At 35.7% G+C, this 22,276-nt stretch overlaps 1 protein-coding gene across 1 annotated transcript in view; it reads right to left on the bottom strand.

The window, feature by feature from the left end:
• Positions 1–22,276, bottom strand: part of MYOM2 (myomesin 2) — a 75,635-nt gene that overhangs the window by 15,560 nt on the left and 37,799 nt on the right. Inside the window, exons 17-28 of the mRNA XM_010021720.1 lie at positions 20,845–20,966; positions 18,452–18,639; positions 15,840–15,966; positions 11,189–11,367; positions 10,908–11,022; positions 10,388–10,544; positions 10,177–10,283; positions 8,162–8,206; positions 7,560–7,696; positions 2,459–2,603; positions 2,290–2,349; positions 756–823 (exon numbers count right to left, since the gene is read on the bottom strand). Coding sequence (XP_010020022.1) covers positions 756–823; positions 2,290–2,349; positions 2,459–2,603; positions 7,560–7,696; positions 8,162–8,206; positions 10,177–10,283; positions 10,388–10,544; positions 10,908–11,022; positions 11,189–11,367; positions 15,840–15,966; positions 18,452–18,639; positions 20,845–20,966 — 1,450 coding nt within the window. The remainder of the gene's footprint in view (positions 1–755; positions 824–2,289; positions 2,350–2,458; positions 2,604–7,559; positions 7,697–8,161; positions 8,207–10,176; positions 10,284–10,387; positions 10,545–10,907; positions 11,023–11,188; positions 11,368–15,839; positions 15,967–18,451; positions 18,640–20,844; positions 20,967–22,276) is intronic.

The following is a 22,276-nucleotide window of genomic DNA, read 5'->3' as shown; positions in this document are numbered from 1 at the left end:
CATGCAAATTGCTCATAATGAATGACTCAAGTTAGTCTAATTAAAAGCCAAAAACTTATTCAAAAGAAGTGGAGAAAACACAAAAGAGTCCATATTACAGGAAAAGGCAATGAAGAAGATTTTGATGCATGTTGAATTCAACTAACTCAGTTACTCAGGCCTCTAATTAGTCACTCTAGAAGAGCAACAAAAATGACAATATATCAGTTTATAATGGTATATAAAGATGTTAATAACAGAAGTTACTCTGAATTCCATACACATTAGTTAAGATTCAAAAGTCATTAGTCATATGTAATAAAAGTCATATTTTATAACTTTAAATCCAGAAGCCTTTGTTGTATGTTTGGTTACAGCTGATTAAATGAGAAATGTTTTGGGAGAGAAACCTCCAAATAAGAAAATGGTGAGGAAAGAGTTTGAAACTTAGCTTTTTGTGGCAATTTTTTGAGGAAGGAAGAAGGACCATTAGAGGATGATTCTTTTTTTTTTTATTATTATTATTTTTATATCTCACAATTATTACAAATAATTAGATCACCTAACACATTTAGAAATGTCCTGGGGTTTTTTGTTGTTTTAATGAATACTACTGCTGAAAAGTAGTAATTGAAGTGATTTTAAATATTTCTAAATAATACAAAAGTTTTACTATGAAACTTTTAATTTTAAATATCAAAAACTTTCCTCACATTTTCCTACCTTAATTTTTAATCAACACATTCTAAAAAAAAAATTTCAAGCATTTTTCTCACCTTACAAGCGAATAAAACTTCACATTCCTCTGTAACTTTCCAATACAAAAACTCTGAGAAGTGAGGACCTAAGAAACGAAATTATCTTTAACATATGGTAGAATAAAGAGTATCAGAAAGATCCAGTGAAAGAAATAAAAAGGATGACAGTTGTAACATTCTGACACCAGAATGATGAGGTGGAACTCCTGAACTACCTGTGGACTGGAAGGAAAATCCTGCAGGAAGTTCTTACCATATTGACCCAGGTGTCTACAGTACAGCTTAGAAACCTGCGGTTTGTCTCTGTGCGGTAAGTGATACAGTATTCCAAAATGTAAAACAGTGAGACAAATGAGTTTTCTAAATATGTTTATGCCCAATTGAAACTAAGCATAGGAAAGAAACTAAGTAGCTACAAACAAGTGTACAAATGATGCCTTCAGTGAAAAAGGAACTGGAGAATAAACAAATTTATCCAAATGCCTAATAAAATGTTCAAAGCATGACAGACATTATTTTACCAAATTCTGTAAAGTTAAAAAATGTATTTAACATTACAAACAGAACATGAAATATTCCTTTTACACACTAAGGCTCCAATCCTGTGAATATACATAAACTCAAGTAAATTAACTGACATTCACAGCCTTCTAAAAGTTATTGTAGTTACTCGTGTCAGTTTATGTTTTAAATTGCAATATCCAGATCTGAGAGGTAATGAAGTCCCAGACTTTCCCTTAAATCACTAAGAACTGAAAGATCCTGTGAGTTTATACAGTAAGTGGCATAATTTTTTTCTTTAATCTATCACCTTCACACACACCCAAAAAAAAAAAAAAAGAAAAAGAAAATAATTGAATTACATTGCTTACGTAGAGAATCTTACCTAAGCTATTTATAATAAATGCTTTTAATTACTATTGTTACTTTCATCCTAAAAGCTATCTGCTTGCCAAGTGAAAATTACAATCTAGAGCTCAAACTTAATTTTTTATGGATTTCACAGTGATAGAATTCTGATTTAGGTATCCAGTAGTACTTTCATCTGCAAACAATATGATAACAAGTATATAGCAAACTCTGTAACTGTGTAGCAACTATCCAGCAAATATACATGTAATTCCTGGAATTCTGCTTAGACGGAAACCAAAGGATCAAGTTTTTAATCTTCGCTGTCTAACATTGTGCTGTCTATTCTTCCATCAATTATATTGAAGTGACAATTTATATGCTTAAAACTAAATGTGTTGAAATGTTCTGTTGGATCAGAGTCTGCAGTAGGCACACTTCTCATAAATGCTGAGTAAAAACAACATCTTGTAAGTACTCCCACTATATATACTTAGTGAAAGTTCCATCACAATTTGAATGCATCATATGACAATGTTAGAAAACAAGATCCAACAAGGCTTGAAAGTGTTCTCACACTGTGCAATATTCTCATCTTCTAATGAAATCAGTGGAAGCTGGAAGCATTTAGTATTCACCAGGTACTTAGTACTCATCATTAGCTGCAAACTGGGCCTAAAGTCACCTTTCTACTCTGTCTTACCTTGCTTCCTGAGAAATTCCTTTTGCTGGAGCTGAGACTCAGCCAATACTGCCTTGAATGCTAAATTTGAGAAGTGAATGAAAAATTAGTTAGTCACAAAATTACTCAAAGAATAATTGAAGTTCGTTTCTTCATCAAAATTAGAGTTTCTGTGTTTCAGTGAACATACCATCTCCAATGAGAACTAATGAAGACTGGTTCTTGGCCTTTCCATCTTGAATCTGCACTGTGTAGGTACCTTCATTGTCAATTGTAAATTGGTCCATCACCATTTCTATAATGCCATTTGAACGGTCACAATTTATTTTATGCCTCTGAAATAAACAAGTAATAACTTTAATATAATGCAAATTACCTATTATTCATTATTGAATTAATCATGTTTTACACCCCTGCCTCTACACTCAACCTTTTTCATGTCCTTTTAAATTGTAAGCTATTGAAACAGGACTGTGCTTATGTATCTGTTGTACAACAAGATCCCACTGGTGACAGAAACCTCTGGCCTCAATTGAATCCTCAACTGAATCCTCAAGTCATGATAATACCACTGGTTTGGATTTTAAACTAATAGTTTATGGCACTATGTGTGTTTGAAGGAAAGCTTTCATATCCAAGCTTTCATATCCAAGCTTTAGCTGCATTACAGCTTCCAGTTCAACAAGGGGTTTTATTAGGCTAAAGCACTATTCCTAGCAGAGTCCAGAAATATTTGGAAGTATTATATTCACAGATACGAATGTTGACCTCCAAATAAGTCCATCACAACAAATCCAAAAAGCCATCACTACTAAATGTCTCTGAGACATATGTGGCAGCTCAATATGAGATGTTTTTTTCTCACTAAAAAGTTTATTTAGGAAGGGTATAATGATTTGCTCATCTAATGCAGATTATTCTTTGCAAAGAATGCTAAAGTGCAAGACCATGAGAACAGTAACTTGTGAAAAACCAACAAAGTTTCTGGGAATGAAAGAGATCAACCAAGTCCAGCAAAAGAGAATTAGAATTCTATCAAAACATAGAGTTACCTATTAAAGTGCTTGCAGAATACCCAAAACATCAAATATTGACTTAAATTCAAATTTAAATATGCTTTTCATTGTTTGTGTCCTTTTTTGTGTTTGCTTTCTATTAAATATTCCAGAAAGATAAAATATTGGCAGGCATACTCAAGGAAACAGAAAATTGCAAGCAAATATTGGACAGTACTTGCAAAACACGTGTTTTGAATTTGCAGGTATTTTAGATACAATCACCTTTTACTAATAACCTCTTTCCTTTGGTGAGTAACAACCATGAGGACTGTGTCCCACTAACAGTAATGTTTGAACATCAACTAAAAAAATTCCTAAAGCAAAGTAAAAATAATTCACAGAAGTTACTTGATGAATACTTTCAGGTAAGCATTGTAACCAATGTAACACTAGCTGTTCCACTGATGATGGGACCGACTAGAAGGAGTTCTATGCAGTAAATTATAGAACCTGTCACTGTTAAGAGGAAACATGATGCCTTATAAACAGAATGTTTTGGTTAACCTTGTTATTGGACTCCAAACCTAGAAAAAGCTACTTGAAGCCACAGGTAGATAAAGTTTAGGAAAGGGGGTGGTGAGAGGGAAGGAAGGAAAAAAACAAAAAGCTAGTAAAAAAACCCCACTTATTAAACTTTCTGGAACCACATCCCTAAGTGGGAGAACCTTTAAGTACTAATTCAAAATTAGTAGGAATATGCCCACAGTTATATCTGCTTCAGCTTTGAGGGACACTTCCTGGACAGTCTCCAGAACAGATTCACTCTGGACAACAAGCCTGAAAGAATAGTGTAGACATAGTCAAGATGTTCAGCATTCATTAGTGGTGCTTTCAAATATAAAAATAGTACTAGTTTAAATCTTAATGGGGTAACTGAAGAATGAAGCAAGATGGAAGATAATGGAATTAACAAAACAGTAGCCAACAGATTGATCAGGATTATAATATTTTAAGTAAATTATTTAGAGGGAAGAGACTGAGGTATAACATTTCTATGATTCTATGATTTGTATAAAATAGCAGGGGAAAATACTCATATAATTTAGATATACACTTTCCCATATGTATTTCAAAGAAAGGTAATGTCAAATAATAAGAAAAGATTTAATAAATCAGGAAATCAGCAGAAAAATTACTTTTGTAAGAGTTCATCTGTAAGAGTTGAGGAGATAGGCAAGGTAGGTTAAAAAGAGAAGTTATAGACTTCACAAAACTATCCAAAAGTGGAAATTAAAATTCTTGCTTACAGAATCTTGTCCACAGAGGTCAAGGACAACACTTGCATTAATTTCATGAGTTCTCAGGGAGAATGTTAAATTGAGATTTGCCAGAAGCAGAAAAAGAAGAGCAAGATGCATGTTTTAATCTCATCCTTTATCACACTTCTAGAACTTTTTTCATTTCTTGCTCTTGGGTAAAGGAAAAAAATATTAAAAGTTTAAAATGACAACTGATTAAATGGGGACCAGTTCATTCCTTTCCCAGATTATTTTGAATCTTACAGAAACCATTCCTTGTTAGGACCTACAAGGAAAAATTTATTACTTCAGCCAATGTCAAGAACCAGGCTACAATTCACTGGCATAACGGTCTGCTGAACATGTTCAGTGACTGTAGCCCAGTCTCCAGGCAGGCTTTAGAGTGTAATTAGGCTTCTAACTATTGCCATTATGCAGCAAGATGAAGTTCAATGATTTTATGGGCACCATAAATACTTGGGTTTTATGAGACTTTCCACAAAAATATCATCAGTTTCCAAACGTAAATGTCACCTGTGGGTTACTAATTAAAGAGGTGAAATAATGCAGCTCCACTTCAAGACTCTCTCTGATGTCAACGCTTCCAAAACATATGTGAACTAAAAATAGCTCGTTCTGTTCCACTAACATTACTAAGACAGAATATTGTCATTTCAATAAATCATAATATTCAATGCTATAGTTTATTACTTCTTAAAGTAAGAAAAACAAAAAAGTATTTTACTCAGAAACACTTCTTTTTCCATATGTCAATATATAATTATAGTAAATGTTCTTTGCTTTTGTATGGTATAAAAATGCTGATAAGCTTCTCTGGCCAAAACCAGGCTTTGCATCCTCGGGAATAAACTGAACCTGTCAAACAGCTGCACCGGAGATGGTTTCCTCACAGGAAAAGATATTTCCAGTGCTTTATGCCCAGTAGATTAATCATACTCCAGCCCTGCAAAGGCATGACCTTGCTTTCCTCTCAGCCCAATCTGACTACATTTTTGTTTCCTTTTCTATGAAAAGTCTTCCTAGAGCTATAAAAATGCAGGAAGCTGGTGGCCTGCCCTTTCATCTCCATTGTAGCCATTTGATGCACATTTAATGTCCAGGACAAAATTAAAGAAAAAAAAAAATCCAAAAGAAAGTGACACCATCTAAAAACTTTATATTTACAGACACTGTTGCATTTCCAAGTGCCTCCCACTTTCTGTGTAAAACTAGTAGCAGTAGCCTCAGAGAGTCTCTGGGAATAGCATGCATTGGCAGTTTGGAGTTCAAAACTTGAAGCAGCTGTTTTGGTTTGAGTTGTCTTCATAAAACATCTGTGCACTACTTTTAATGAGGTGTGTTTAATACTGGTCTGTGTCTCATTTCTTCTCTTTGGCTGTTGGTCATCTACCTACCCAAAATGAATACAGCATTCTGAATGTCAAACTTTGCCTTTTTTTTTTTTTTAATTTGTATTAACAGTCTCACTCTGCAACAGGAAACTAATACTGCAAAAAAGATTCAAGTTAAAGAATGGCATTCCTTTCAGGTGTTATCAGACCTTAAGAAGCTATAGGATCCAGGGAACTAACTACAGGGCTGTCAGTCTGACCTTGGTGCCAGAAAAGGCTATGGAGCAGATCATCTTGAGCACTGTTACATGGCACAACCAGGTGCACAGGATAACCAGGTGATCAGGCCCAGTCAGCATGGCTTTATGAACAGCAGGTCCTGCTTGACTAACCTGATCTCCTTCTATGACAACGTGCCCTACTTAGTGGATGAGGGAGAGGCTGTGGATGTTGTCTACCTAAACTTTAGTAAACCCTTTGACAATGTTTCCCACAGCATTCTCCTGTAGAAACTGGCTGGTCATGGCTTGGGTGGCTGTTCTCTTTGCTAGTTAAAAACTGGCTGGATGGCTGGGCCCAAAGAGTGATGGTGAATGGACTAAAATCCAGCTGGCAGTTGATCACAACTGCTGTTCCTTAGGGCTCAGAATAGGGGCTAGTTTTGTTTGATATCTTTATCAATAATCTGTGGATGAGGGTATTGAGTGCACCCTCAGTAAATTTGTGGACGACACCAAGTTGGGTGGGAGCGTTGATCTGCTTGAGGGTCGGAAGGTTCTCCCAAGGGATCTGCACAGGCTGGATCAATGGACTGAAGCCAAATATATGAGACCCAGGTGCAGGGTCCACTTCCTGAACCCAGGTCACAATAACCCCATGCAACGCTACAGGCTTGGGGAAGAGTGGCTGTAAAGCTGACCAGTGGAAAAGGACTTGATCAACAGCCAGCTGAATCTCAGCTGACAGTGTGCCCTGGTGGCCAAGAAGGCAAATAGCATCCTGGCTTGCATCAGCAATAGCATGGCCAGCAGGACTACAAGAGTAATTGTCCACTTATACTTGGCACTGGTGAGGTCGCACCTCGAATCCTGTGTTTAGTTTTGGGCCCCTCACTACAGGAAAGACATCAAGGTGCTGGAGCATGTCCAAAGAAGGGCAGCAAAGCTGGCAAAGTGTCTAGAACACAAGTCTTATGAGAAGCAGCTGAGGGAACTGTGGTTATTTAACCTGGAGACAAAATAAAACAGCCACAAGTTGTGCCAAGGGAGGTTTAGATTGGATATTAGGAAGAATTTCTTCACTGAAAGGGTTGTCAAGCATTGGAACAGGCTTCCCAGGGCAGCAGTTGAGTCGCCAACCCTGGACGTATTTAAAAGATGTGTAGATGTGGCGCCTGGGGACATGGTTTAGTGGTGGAGTTAGCAGTCCCGGGATAATGCTTGAACTTAATGTTTATAGAATCATAGAATAGTTTGGACTGGAAGGGACCTTCAAAGGTTATATATACCAACACTCCTGCAGATATTAGATGTCTTTATATATCTAAATAATTCTATGGCTCTATGATGAAACCAGAATAACTATTAATGTATAAAGGTTTATTAAACAAAATCACACATATATAGAACTCAGTATGTACTTACATCACTGTTTTCAACTTCTTTATCATTAATAACAAATCTGAAGGTAGAATCTGGTGATAAGCTTTCAGCCTGAATCCAGAAACGAACTTGTCCTTTCTCAAGAACCTCATAAGCTAATTCTGATTTCAGAGGTATTGCTGCAGAAAGAAAAGCAATCAGAAGTCAATAATGCATGAATTCTTGTGAGAAAAAGAACTATTGTAGTAAAATATTAGTATTTCCCTATTACTTACGGAATGCTGGCTTTAGAATAAATTTTATGCATGGAAAATACATCTAAAGCTATCTTTGGCTGATTTTTAAATTAATTTCTCAAAAAAAGAAAACAATTTGCAGCTTAGTTTGCACATTGTTTAAGGAATTGGCTAGCAGCAACTTATAGTCTCTTGACAAAGTTAAACTTGAGAAGACTTTTAGGCAATGATTATTTGATTCAGTGAAAGCTAATAATCGTCTAAATGAATGGAAAGATAAGGAAGCAAGTTGTTCCATGAAAAATGAAGCTGCCATTGTCTCAGGAAGAATCTTTTTGGAACTCCAGCTATTAGTGTGTAATTATAATTCTTCTAGAAGTATCCAGTAGATAGTGATCTTCAACTTACTTGGATTCTTTATCTCATTGCTTAATGCCATCAAACGTTCAAACTCTGAAATTAAGAAAAATACTCATGTTTTAATTTATTCTGAAAAATACAGTCAGAAAACGAATGCCAAAGAAGGTACATGTCAGAATCAGCGTATAATCTCAAGTCTTATATGTGAAATACTCAACTGTCTTCAGAAAACTACGACTAAAAAAAATAATAATAATATTTGAGAAACTTAAAATTCTCATACATAGGTTTAGCTGATTTCATGCATCTTCATGCACACCCTCTTATGAAAAATAATCTAAACAAGGGAAGAAACCTATTTTAAGCTCTCTATGGGATCTGAACAAAAGTTGGGAGACAATAGCTTCCAAATGCATGAGGTTTCTTTATCTACTTACTTCCTTTCTGACACTGTACCTGAAAAGCCTGTTTTACTGTGGCAGGAAACAATATTGAGTGCAGGTTAGTCTGAAAAATGTACAGAAAGTTCTATTAAGCCACTGAATGCTAATGAAAGCTGAGAATCTAGAAATCGCTTCATTAGATTTTCACACTAGACCTATTTATCATATTCATTAGTAATAAAGATTTTTAAAAGATGAACATTACTGACAATTGCAAATTTACAGATAATGAAAAGACCAGAGGAAATTAGCAAGGATTTATGATATGGTCAAGAATTTAGCAAAATTACAAGAAAATTTTTAGCATTTGAGGAAGTAAATAGGCAGAAAAGTAATGGGGTTTGGTGCTAAGACGAAAATATGACACATGCAAGGATCCAGTGCAAATAAAAGTGTAATTTTGAATGACAGATATGACAAGGAAAAACATGGGCTAAGTGTGGGATGAGAAGCACCTTCAGTGCTCTTCTACACAAAAAAAGCTTTGACTGAAAGTGGCAAGACTTACAGACAGGTTTCAGAGTGACACTTCAAAACTAAACCAAAGGGAAGTTCTCATGGTGAAATGTATACCTGTCTTTTCATAGAGTATTCAATGGAAAATAAAAAATGTTATAGTTTAGTTTCGCTAGAAGAAGCAGATATTGGTAATAACCAGGAATGCACATAAATGGTCAATGTCCCAGAGAACCATATTTTTTGTGGCTGCATACAGATTTCTTCTCAACACCTACTATGGATGGGAGGTTCAACATGGTTCACACTGATGAAAGTCCTGTCTGCCATCAGGCTCACACTCAGTCTCATCTGTCTCCTCAAAAGACTTAGAAAGAAGGTAAGTAGAGGAATTTTCATGCTTAAGGAACTGGGCATAGCAATTATAGCCTGTGGACTGGGAAGGCACCAAAGTAATTTTTGTGCTATTTAAAAACAGAAAAGTCCCCTGCTTTGCCTTTCGCCTCAGCACCTCTCAATGGTAAACCAAAGTCAGCCTAAAGCAAAACTCATTGCTACAATGAAATAAAATAAAACTCATTTAAATTTAAGCCAAAGGATCATTTAACCCAATGTATTCAGATGCTAAAGTACTAAAGTAACATCCTTTTTCTAACATTCTTCTCACTAATTCTCTGCAAGTTTTATGAAACTATATCTAGACCCTCAAGGTCTGTCTCTATATTGGGCTCCATGGTAAGCAGAGCTCTGATGGTGACTTTAAAGCTAACAGAGAACTAATTATTATAAAATGTAAAAGGCTGTAAAGTCGAAGCACAGCAAAAACAACAAACTAGAGAAAGAGACTTACAAAACAATTAAAAAAGCAACACTTCCAGACATATAATTGAAAGTGTAACAGACATTTACAAACAGCATTATATCCCAACATAAAGAAAACAATTCTAAGTGGGTGCATTATTTTTTTTTTTAAGAGAATATTGCCTTAAGTTTTCCCTACTTTCATTATTGTGATAATCAGAAAAATAAGTAGTCACTCAGAGCTTGTTGTGCATAGGAAAGAATGTGAGAGCTGTGGAATTCTTTTTCTTTTTTTTCTCAGACAACTTTTAATGCAGTTGAGGTGATAAAATGAAGAAAGACTTGAGCTGATAACAAGCTTACCTTCATCATCCATAACAAAGCTGGATGAAACTCCATCTGTGTCACTAACCGAGATAGAATAAGTTCCCAAGTCTGATTTATCAGGATTTTTGAAGTACAGCTTTGAACTAAAATTACCAATAAAGAAGGATATAATTAGCAAGCTTTCTTATGTCATTGAGATTTTTAACATGACAAAAGTCTAATAATTTGGTAGACAGGCAAGACTTACCAGCTTCCTTCTGTTTCAATCTTAAACTTATCAGTATCATCAATCTCCTCATATGATTTACCCCACACAAAATGAGACGCAGCTGTAGCTTCCTTGCACTCAAAAGCCAGGTAAATATTACCTTCATCATCCACACCTGAAAAGATTTCTTTTGTTCCTGCAAAATAGGAATCAACTCAAATATTAAGTCTGCATTTCTCTTTCAAGCTACAATTCATAAATTAGTAAAGCCCATGCAAATTTTGACCATCTTTGCTAACAGGTACCGATCTTACTTGCAGATCTTGAAGTATGTTTATGTCATATGCTGACTCAGCACTACAGACTGTATGATTCTTTTGCTATATGAGCAGAAAAAAAAAAAAAGGAATCCTAAAGTTTAAAATCTTTAAGTTTTAAGGCTAAGAGCTTCTTAACTCTTGAAATACTTATCTGTGCTACAATATCAAATCAGATTTATTAAAGTCACTTCTAAGTGTTTCAGTATTTCAGAAGCAGAGGAGATAAAACAGTTCATTACCTGGCCGTGCCTCAACAAGCACTGGTTCAGATATCTCAGATGATTTGCCTATCCCAGCATCATTTACTGCACGAACTTTGAAAACATAGCTATGACCCTCTTGTAAATCAGTGACCTTGAACAAGATAAAGAGCAAAGCCAGTTTAAAAAACAATCTAAACTCTTCACATTTATATGAAGATATTAGCTGAAGTCCAAGTTCAAATACACACCCTTGCTGCACTCAATTAAATGTTTTTAGAACTCAGTTTTGAAGTAACACTAACTCATTATAATGTTACCTTAAAATAGCGCTTTGGAGTAGGCTTTTCGTTAGCAGTGACCCAGTCTTCTGTATCTACTTCCTTATAGTCCACTAAATACCCAGCAATAGGACTTTTGCCTTCATATACAGGAGCTTTCCACAGAAGAACCAGGGATGTATTTCTAACTTCACAAATGTTGAGATCGTAGGCAGGACCTAAAACATTTCAAATATAGGAAGTTCACTTCAGTAAAATAAAGTTCTACAAACTGGCCCTGTAGAGGTCAAAATGTACCACTTTAATTTTGTTTTTGTTTTGACCATGTTTGCTTTCCAAAATCTCATCCTTTACAATAAACCTGGTATATGTGGTATTTAGGTCATTTTTCCTCATGGCTGTATACAGCAATACCTGCAGTGAGTGACATTAGTATTCTGAAGCACACATTCTTAGCTATATCTCAGTAATTCCATTTTAAGGTGAAGTTAATCATGCAGAAAATCCATGCAGTTTAAAATTTTCCAACAAGTAATAGAGGTTGCTCATCTATTAAAGAATTTCACCAGCCCATATCAAAGTTGCTACACAGACCCTGACTCATAATTTAGAATCAGGATTTTTATTTTTTGTTGGTACTCCTGAACAATGACCCTTCGGACTAATCTGATACCCACTGGCACCAGTGGACTTTGGATCAGGCTTCTCATTTCCTGACAGAAGAATTTTACATTGTGGTATCGATAACTATAGCCAAGAAGAAATTCTCAAGAGGATATCTTTTAGAAGAACTATTTACACCAGAAACATCCAGATGTCCTGTGAATAAGTGAGAGTTCATAACTTTGCAGATACTGGATTATGTTCTTCGTACTATACTTTCCTTTTCCTTCATTAAACTCTTCCAGTGGCATTCAGTTTAACTTGTGGCTTTTTTTTTTTTTTTTTTTTTGCTGCACTCTTGATATTTATTTATACCTGTAGACTATAAAGGTAGAATTATACCAGTTTTTTACCATGGTGAGAACATCCATGACAGAATACTGATGTTCAGTCCAGTTATGTAGTTGGAAGCTTGCTTCTCGTGCTTTAAATTTAGAGTAAGGAAACCTGAAAGTACCTGAGACTTAGGGATTTTTTCAATGTTGTCAGCTTGGCCTACTTCTTCATACAACAACTCTCACCATTTAAAATAAAGAAGAATAAAAAAACCTTACAAATAAACCTGATTGCCATTCCAGCCTACATGATGTTAACCAGTACTGAATGAACACGAAATTTGTCATGGATGATATTCAGCAAATATCCAGCGAAAAAAGAACAGTAGAAAAGTTTTTCCCCATATTAGACATGCACATTTCAGAAAAGAAACATTGAAGTACCTGTTTCAGACCTTGTAAGGGTAAATACTAGATTTCTGACAGAAAGACTGCAAGTTTCAAGAAGACTAAAGCCTTCTTTCAGGGCTCTTCAAAAATCCTAACATGAATGTCTATATATCCACAGATAATTAAAATTCCACTGGCAGATTCACATGCTAGAAATCTAGACAGTAGAAGAAAATGTGTAATGAAATATGTTCTGTTCTGAGGATTCTGAGACCACAGATGATTAATTTTTTTCAAGTCATGTAAAATATTTCATTAGTTATCATTGTTAACTCACAGAGGCTCACAGAGATGCCTAAGACTAGAGTTCTGCAGAAGGATGAAGTAATTATGGGCTCTAGGCAAGGAATCCATCGCTCATGCTGGAAATCTTGCAAGGGGTTTTGGCCTTTCTAAGGAAACCTCAAAACATCAAAAGGTGGAAGAATATTTTGTTGGCACTGAGAGTTTATTGCAGTCACATTACATTACTCTTCAGTATCTTTAGTAAGTCAGGGAAGAGAGTCAGCCTCTTTCTCCCAGTCTTAAATCTCAATTATTTCTTTTCAGTATTGCTAAGCTAATGTTTGAAAACTTATTCTAAAAAAGGCTTGTGAAAAATTTTAGGAGGTTTGGTAATTTGGAGAGGGATGGATGGTTGGTTTTCTTAAGCAGGAAGAATGCAACACTCTGTTCAACTGAGAACTCATTCAATTGAACTATCTGTTCAATTGAGAACAATGTAATCAGCTAAGAAGTAGAAAGGTCAGATTGTTCATTATGAAAATAGAAATTTCACTCTCTTTATTTTGTGAAAGTGCCTTTTATTTTATTTCTTTATATTATTTAAAACGAAGGATAATCTTCACTTGTTTACACACTAGGCAGTCTCACTGATATTTTGAAAACACTCTAGAGAGTACAAATTGGAGTTCCTTTCTTTAAGGAAAATAATTATTGCACTGATGATACATTTAAACCAAATGTTACAAGATGATAAGAAAACATAGCTAACAAAAAGGGAGTTAAGGTCAAGATATTAAACATTTTCTTATTGATAGCTTTGCCATGTCATTAAATCCAGAAGGTAAGATGTATGAACCTAGAAGAATTTAGCTAGAAAATGTGGACAACAACTCTCTGATGAGCAGTTCTGCAGAAAAGAATCTGGGCATTAAACAGAAGTAAATTTAGAGCTTAGAATAACAGTATTAAAAAGAAAGAAAAAAAGGCAAATAGAAGGGGATTTCTAAGCAGGCAAATAGCTGTGGCATGTGGAGTTATCATTTCTCTGCTCAGCATTGAAAAATCTTTATTTGAAATAGTTTGTGCACTGCCATTCAAGAAAGACATGGGCCAACTAGAAAATGTTCAAATATCAAAAAATTGTTCACTTAGAGATAGGAAATACATGCTTTATGAGAAAGAATGCATGAACTGGATTTTGTCAACTAAAGGGGAAAGCTATGGATCTGAAATTCTTTAAACACAAAGAAAATTTGTTGAAAAGAGGAAAAGTATAATTTCTACATGCCATTGGTGAACAGGACAAGAAGCAAATTGGCTTAAATTGCAGGAAGAAAGATCCAGAAATATTAGAAAAACTTTTTAAACTCTAACCGTATTAAGATTAGGAATAGATCCTCTCCATAGAACCTGGACTTTTTCATGGGTAGAAGTCTTTAAGGATGGATTAGACAAGATGGGTATAGCTGATCCTGCATGTGGACAAGCAGTTGAATTATATGACATTTGACAGTCTTTCCTAGTAAATGATTCCATGAGCTTACTGAGCTGTTGTTCCGGGCAAGAATTACTTTCTACATATAGTATGTAAAAGAAAACTGAATTTTTCCTGCCACCTTATACTAATTACGCCTTTTTGAAATCACTAAAAATTCCAATAGTTTTACAAAACCAGATTTAGGGGTTGGCTTTTTTATATTTTTTTTTCTTTGCTGAGAAAATAACTGCATGAACATTTAGGCGTGAAACAGATGTGTGTAGGTGTCAGACAGCTCTTGATGACATATACAAGTATTATAATGGATCCTTAATTGCATACAAAAACTCAGTGTCATAAATAGAATTTGATTTAACAACACAGCAGTATTTTACAGCATTTTGGGAAAAGAAAGTAGAAAGATATTGAAGTGGTAGGTGCCTGTGTTTTTGTTATGGGCTGCATGGTCACATGCTTTATTTAGGCAAACCAGTACCAGACATCAGAAATTGTTTCAGCAAAAGTGTTGCTCAGTATGAGTGAGGGTGTTGGAGTGTTTTAAAATAAGCAGAATGAGCTTTTCAAAACCCTTTCATAGTTTATTTACAGAACTCAAGCATTACTGAGGGGGACCAGTTCCCTCTATGCCTAACATTCAGGCACAAATTTATAGGCTCATGAGGTAGACTAAAATTTAACTTTCTTTTGCTGAGTGTCCTGAATTCACAATAATTTTTATTTAACATTTTCTATGAAATCAGCATTGCAATTAACAGTTTGTAGCTACATCTACACTGCTAAAGTACACCCAGCCTAAACACAGGTTTGAATACTAGCACATAGTCATTCCTATAGTATGTTTGTTAGCATGTTTTTTGTAACATCTGTCTAATAATAATCTCTCAGGTAGCACCTAGGTACAATCTAGGGGAAATACATGAATAATGGCACACTATTTGAGACTGGAGACTTCAGCTATAAAGTGTGAGCTACACTGTGCTAGTTGCCTCTATGTCAAGAAACAGATCCATGTTGTGTCTGAAACTCCAGGAATATTCTTAATAGATTGCAATTTTCACTGGAACAGGTTGCCCAGAGAAGTTGTAGATGCCTCGTCTCTGAAAACATTCAAGACCAAGTTGGCTGGGTATTTGAGCAGTCTGGTCTAGTGGAAGGCGTCCCTGCCCACATTAGGAGGTTTGGAACTAGGTGTCTTCCAACCCAAACCATTCTATGATACTATGGTGCAGAGACGCCTATATATTTTACAGGTGGTGAGTGTGAAGTGGAGGGCTGGATGTTAAGAGATGATAGAGATAAAAAAATAGACTGAAGACTGAAGACTTTCTACTCAGAGCTGATGTGGGCAGCGAAAGAAAGAAACACTCAGCAAGCTAAGTAAAGGTCACCAACTTCCCTGGACATTCAGTGTCATCAATGGCGATATGGAGGTAGCTTTTAACAGGAGATCTCAGAAGCAATAGCAATCTCAACAGGTAATATGGCAGAAATTAACAGCCAGCAGAGTTTGCCTGGAAAAACACACTTGGAACAATACGCTGACTGTGATTTGAATTTCACGAAGAACTAATAGACTTACCAGGTTCTGGCATAGTCCAGGCTTTACACTTAAAATGCTCACTGGGATCTGAAGGTTGACCTATTCCAACCAAATTTGCAGCAGCAACTTTGAATTCATAGAAAGCATCTTCTGTTAAATCCTCCACCTTTTTTGAGAAAAAAATTCAATATATCAAAATCCATAATTTATATTATTTTAATAAATTAAATACTTAAAAATAAGATTTGGTTAATTAGTTTTCAGGCATTACTGCTGTGCTGGAGTACTGGAAGGATTTAATTTGAAGATTTTACTCTTAAACCAAACACACTGCAGAGAGATACGTTGTAGTTCCATGTTTCAGCCACATCATCCTAGGAATAACAGCACTCAATATATTGGCATGAGAGGCTTTAAAAGGTTAGAGCAAAGGTCCAGGGAGCCCACTCAATGAATGACAACTAGAAGATACTTATGGGTGACTGTTCTAACATGAAATATCTTCTTCATTTCTTATGACTGGCTAGTACTAAGCCATTCACTTAAGCAAGAGTTCAAATGGTGTATTGGTCTAAAGAGGTCCCAATGGACTACCCAAGGAAACTAAAGGAAAAGGCAATCCAATTAGTTCTGCAATGTGCTGATATAAACCTGGGAAAGATTCTCTTGGTATTTTTTTCTGGCTTGTATGCATTTTTCTCTTAATATTACCATTACAAACTGAGGAAATAAGTACTGGAAGTGGGATGCCCGGAATCCATGCTATACCTCCACAAGCATTCCTGGTAAATCAACCCTGACTTATCTAGTGAGTCCATCACATCACCATCTAAGATTTTGAGGTCAAGGTAGACTAGCTATAAGGCATGAGCACCACACAGTAGTAACCTTCTTCCATCCTTCATCTTCCAGATTGTCTAAAAACAATAAACAAGTCTTCTACACCTCAGTCCTCTGCATAAGTTTCCCAACTCATATCTAGTCATATGTCTGAAGAGAAAGAGGCAGCTGAGAGCAGTACATCTAGCGGAGATATAGAACAGTTTTAGATTTTCATGAATAAACTATATTCTCTGGGAAAATGTAAATATGTAAGATAAAAAAGAACTTTGGTATGATTTTTTTAATGGTAACAAACATATGATGGGATTATAACAAACATATGGTAGGGTAGCATCAAATACAAGACCAAAGCAGACAACGTAATCTTGGAAAAGTCAGGCACTAATACAACTTAGATAGATTTTCCTGAAGACATAGAGCTGTAGAGAGTGATTCACAAGAGGGAATAACAGCTCAGCCTGTAAAAACGGTTTTGAAATATCAGGTTATTAAGGGAAAGAATATTTGTTGGGTTCCCATAGACTAATTTAATCAGAGAGGGTTAAACCTTTAGTGATTTCCCAGTGCTCAGCTGTATATCTCAGTGCCTTCTTTGCTTGCAGTATGTCATATTCTGTGCTACTAAAAGCTGTCTTGCTTTTATTTCCCATCAGTATTTCAGATTGCAGTCATTCAAACTAATGTATGAAGATGCACCTTCAGGCACATACACAGTTACTGGCAGGTATGAGAATTAAATATCCAATTAATTAAACTCTGAATGATTTGCCTTAATTTGCATTATTTCATTTACAAATGCATTAAAAAATGAAAAGATCTGGAAAGCATTGATTTGTAGTACCCTTTCATGCCTAGCCTCAATGCCCTTTTTTATTTCTTGATACCCGTGCTCCATCTCGTATGTCAGAGATGACAATTATAAACTCACTCACAAGCATACCTACACCTGACTACTACTGGCTGTGCATGAAACATTCTTCCTGTGCTCATCTGCAGCATTATTTTCTATGTCAGTGTCAAATATCTGCTAAATATTTATTTCTGCCTTGAGGCTTATAAGAAAGTTGCTGACTTGAGGAAATAATCTTAAGAAATATTTTGGAATAAAATTCAATTGCTTAACTTGAAAAGTATCAGATTAATTAATTAGTTGTTATATTCTATATTCCTAACCTTTCCTCATGGAAGTTCACATCAAAATTTTCCTATTTTAAGAAACATTGAATACATTTCAAGCGCAATCAGAAGTAATTTATTTTAAAACTAAAATCATCACCCTGGCACTCTGGAAAGAAGGCAGTAAGATGTATTGCTAGGTTTATTAATATACATTCCTTTCCAGCTGAAAGCAGATTTCGGGAGTAAGAATGGGGACAGTTATATTTCTTCGCAGCCCATCTCCACTTCACTTTACAAGTCTTCAGTTCTACAGACAGTGTGGGCATTTGTTCTGAAAATGCTTCTATCTTTTGCCTGCATGTTATTACAGTGATACATATAATGCTCATTAATGAATATAGTTTGTGAAGCATTTTATAGCTCATCTTGTTCTTTGCGAAGAATGTGCTTCACATCTTTTTCCACAAAAATAGCCTCATCTGAATTGGTCTTAGAATTTCATACCAAAGGCAGGCATTAATTCTCTACCCCAGTTTATAGGCTTGTTGCACTCCAAAATACACAATGAAGGGCCTGGTTTTACTGTGTTAAGTATTTAAAAAACTTCTCTGTAAGAAAGTGAAACTCTGCCAAAAGCAAAGAAGTAATACAAATTGGCTCCAGAAATGTAAGTATCAAAAAGTACCAACCGTGTAAATTGTCTGGGTAATAAGGGAAGAATTGACTTCATGCCAGTTTTGATGATTAGCTTCCCGTTTATCCATATAATAACCAAGGATTGGTGAACCTCCACTGTACCTTGGTGCTTTCCAGCCAAGGGTCATTGAATGACCATCACAGTTCAGAAGTGTGATACCATGAGGGTATGATGGACAAGCTATAAAGAAATAAGCAACCTGAGAGTTAGGACAGAGTCTAAAACACTGCACTGTATAAGTTGTTTAGCATTTTTTATATTCATTTTGTTTTCTGCACCGTATTGCTGTCAGTTGCATATTGGTAACAAAGAAGTTGTAAAGCTGCTAATCAACATTAATTTTATTTCCAAACATAAATGTGGAAGCTTTTGAAATATCTGCCTAATGTCCTGCCCTCTCAGGAGATAGCAAGAAGGAATATATAATCTTTGGTACAGAAATGGTAATGTCAGTGAAAATGTCTTCAGACCAGATATTATACTAGAAGATTGAAAGGGATCAGAAGATCCTTTCCTGCTAAGAAACCAATAAGCTATGCAAATACTTCTGGAATACAGTAAGAATGACCCAATAATTTAAAAAGAAACCAAGCTGGCTATGAAGTTATATGACTGTCTTATCTATGGCCTTCGTGGTTTTCCCCTCCTTTCCCCATATTATATGCCTGCTTCAGACTGAGAGTGCTTTCTGCCCTATAATGAGTGGAAAGTATTTAGATGATCACTAGCTTAACCTATGCTGAGGCAAAAAAGACATTTCCTCATGAGTCCACCTAGATGAGTTTACTCCCATCCGTAGCAGAAGCAGAAATATCACCCAGGCATCTTCCTAGAGGTGTAAAAACTTGTTTTCTTTAGCTTTTTACACTCCTACTACTAGCAAACACCCTTTCTACCAACCAGTTTTTTGTATTTGCCATCCATGCATGAAAGTTTGCTCGAAGATACCCCTTTTTTAACACTATAGTACTGCAATCAGTACAGCTAAGCTCCTGCCCCTAAAGCTCATTGGGTATTTTCAGTTGAATTACCAGTATAAATTCAGAGAACGTGACTTATCTCATTCAGAATAGAATACGTTCACAGAGCCCCTTAATGCAACTCCTAATCTTGTAGCTGTACTGGTGATCAGCATGAAAAAAGATAGCAATCAGCAAAACTGCCATTTTGGTTTTTTTTCAAATGTGGTGTTATACTGAAAGGCCATAAAAAATGGCCTTTGCAATTATTACCACTTCTTGGTAAATAAGAATGACCATAGCAAACTCCTATAAGTGCCCTTAAAATAATACTACAGAAGGAGTCTGTCCATGCTAATATAGGTCACCTTTAAATAGCCCTGCAAAAATCCTTTTAAGGTTACTGAAATGAATAAAGGCCATCCACATCCCACAGGTGCATGTAAGATCCATGTGCTCTGTGTTTAGTGATATACACCATGCAACCCTCATTTTCAAAACACACAGTGACAAAATAAACAGCAAAGTGCATTTATGACATAGGGGTGATATATGTGCAAGTGCCCGTGCACCACCTACCCATATGAGACACACTTTGTCCTAAAAAAATCAAATAGAGTAAGATTGTCAATAAAATCTCATCCAAATTCATATTATAATAGTCATTCTGAATTATAAATCTGTTAGAAAATTGTTTCTGACAAGTATGCCTATTGGTCTTCTTCTCCAAGAGGAAGAAGCCATTCAGGTGCGGAAAAGGTGTTCTACTTTAAAATAGTCAATATGAAACTGAAACTATGTAGAAATGAAAAATGGGCCATAGTAGCTCAGATCTGTGTACTTTTTGTTCTAAATAATTATCCAGCCTTTCACTCAGTATGTATCATTCCCACTGAAGGCTGCACAATGGATTTTTCTTACAATGAAATTTTCTTTGCAGGGTACCAGAGGAGGTAGATTGCTCCAACTTGCAGCAACCAAAGGGAATTTTCTGTTTGTTTCAGCCACACAGCAATAAATTTTCCTTAACATTTCTAAATGGAGCAGATTCTGTGCTAAGCCAATCTGCACCACTCCATTTTAGCCAGAAGCTACTTGTCTAACTTAATCAAGATTTAGTTTCTTTGTTACAGCTGAGTAGCAGAAAGCAACCTGGTCATTACAGTGGATCAGATCAAATATTTGTAACAGACATTACGAATAACATTTTGAGGGTTTAGACAATTTTGTTTTTAATAGAACACACACATGCCAGAGCATAAACATCACTAAAAGGATGTGCTCAGTGGCTGCAAAATGTACTGTTACTGCAAATGAGACCAAAGGAGTTCATTGCTGAAAATATGTTACTCATTCTTCCAACCTGAACCGTTCTATGATTCTGATTCAAGAAACAGGAAGCTGAGTTACAGAGACTCATACTTACTAAGAGCTGCCTGTACTGTTATAGCCTCTGACTCCTGTGAATTTTCACTGAATCCTACAGCATTCACAGCTTTCACACGGAAGATGTACTGCTGTCCAGTTTCCAAACCATGAACAACAAACCTGAGTTTTAAAAAAAAGGGTATTAGTATACGTTTTACAGGTACCATTCTGTACTGTAACATGAAATCTGGGCAACAATCAGAAAGCTCAGCTTCATGAGTGCTTCACAAAGGAAAGTATTTCCAAGAGGGAAACCATAGTACAATGGTGTGATGTAGTACAATGTAATTGGATGAGATGCAGGAACAAAAGTCACAGTACTTGAGTTGCTAGCACTGATCTACCACGTAGAGTCAGATAAACTATAGTATATTTCCTCTGAAATTTGGCTCACTTAATTCTAATCTATTCTGGGAAGGGACTATATTTTTCACCATGTTTTCATAGTCACTATCAAAAATAGAGTACAATTTTGATCTGAGGTTCTAGGCAATTATTGTAGCAGATAGGACTATCCTATTGTAGAATATGTTCACATATAACCAAATGTTTTGTTTGGTTGGTTGGTTTTTATTTTTGTGTTGTCCCAATCCCCTTGATCAAGAATTATTCTCTACTTTTTCTTTGGTCAAATTCCTTGACTATTTGATCAAAGGATTCAGCAGAATACAAAGTCACTTAAAATTAATAACTGACAAAATACATTAAACAACACAATGTGCTTGTTATATGCCCATAAGAAAACATAAATTGCACATATAAACTTTGTATTTGGTGAGTGATTCTGAAAAAATTAAGAATGATTGTTGCAAAGGAAATTACTTGAACAATCACATAATAAAATGTGAAATATTCAGGAGGGAGTAAGAAATCATCAGAAATACAGACAGGGCTGGCATCATGAAAAGGGAACTAGAAACAGGGGCTACTGTCCTTTACCAATAGATATAGCAGGTCAGGGACCCCTGATGTTTCCTGGATGAAACACTTGGGTTTCCTGCAGAGTAGTATCAGCAGCCGCAGCACTTTCCTCACCATGTTTATAGCACGTGGCCTGCCCTTTTGCCCTGATGTCCATGGGCTATGGGAAAGCTTCTGAGTTCCCTCTCTTTCTCATACACTTCCACACGTGCATCAGGTCTGTTTACACCATAACATAATTTAGATTTTAAGAAAGGCATTTATTTTAAGCTTACTCATGTCCTTACAGAATCATGTCTCTATAACCTGCTTTTGTAATTCAGTCATATAATAGACAAAAGATGTTTCTCTTTGGAGAAAAAAAGGGTGAAAAAGAGGAGGGAAAGTCTGCCCTGCAGTCTGAAACGCTTAGCTCTGAGCATCTGCAGACTGTTTTCCTCACATTCATTCAACTTTCATCTTCCATGATAACATCATTGCGTAGCACATAAATGGGCTTAAAACAAACC

This window comes from Nestor notabilis, unplaced genomic scaffold (assembly GCF_000696875.1).
Source record: "Nestor notabilis isolate BGI_N333 unplaced genomic scaffold, ASM69687v1 scaffold179, whole genome shotgun sequence".
Classification (NCBI taxonomy): domain Eukaryota; kingdom Metazoa; phylum Chordata; class Aves; order Psittaciformes; family Psittacidae; genus Nestor; species Nestor notabilis.
This window is presented reverse-complemented; position numbering and strand designations above follow the sequence as displayed.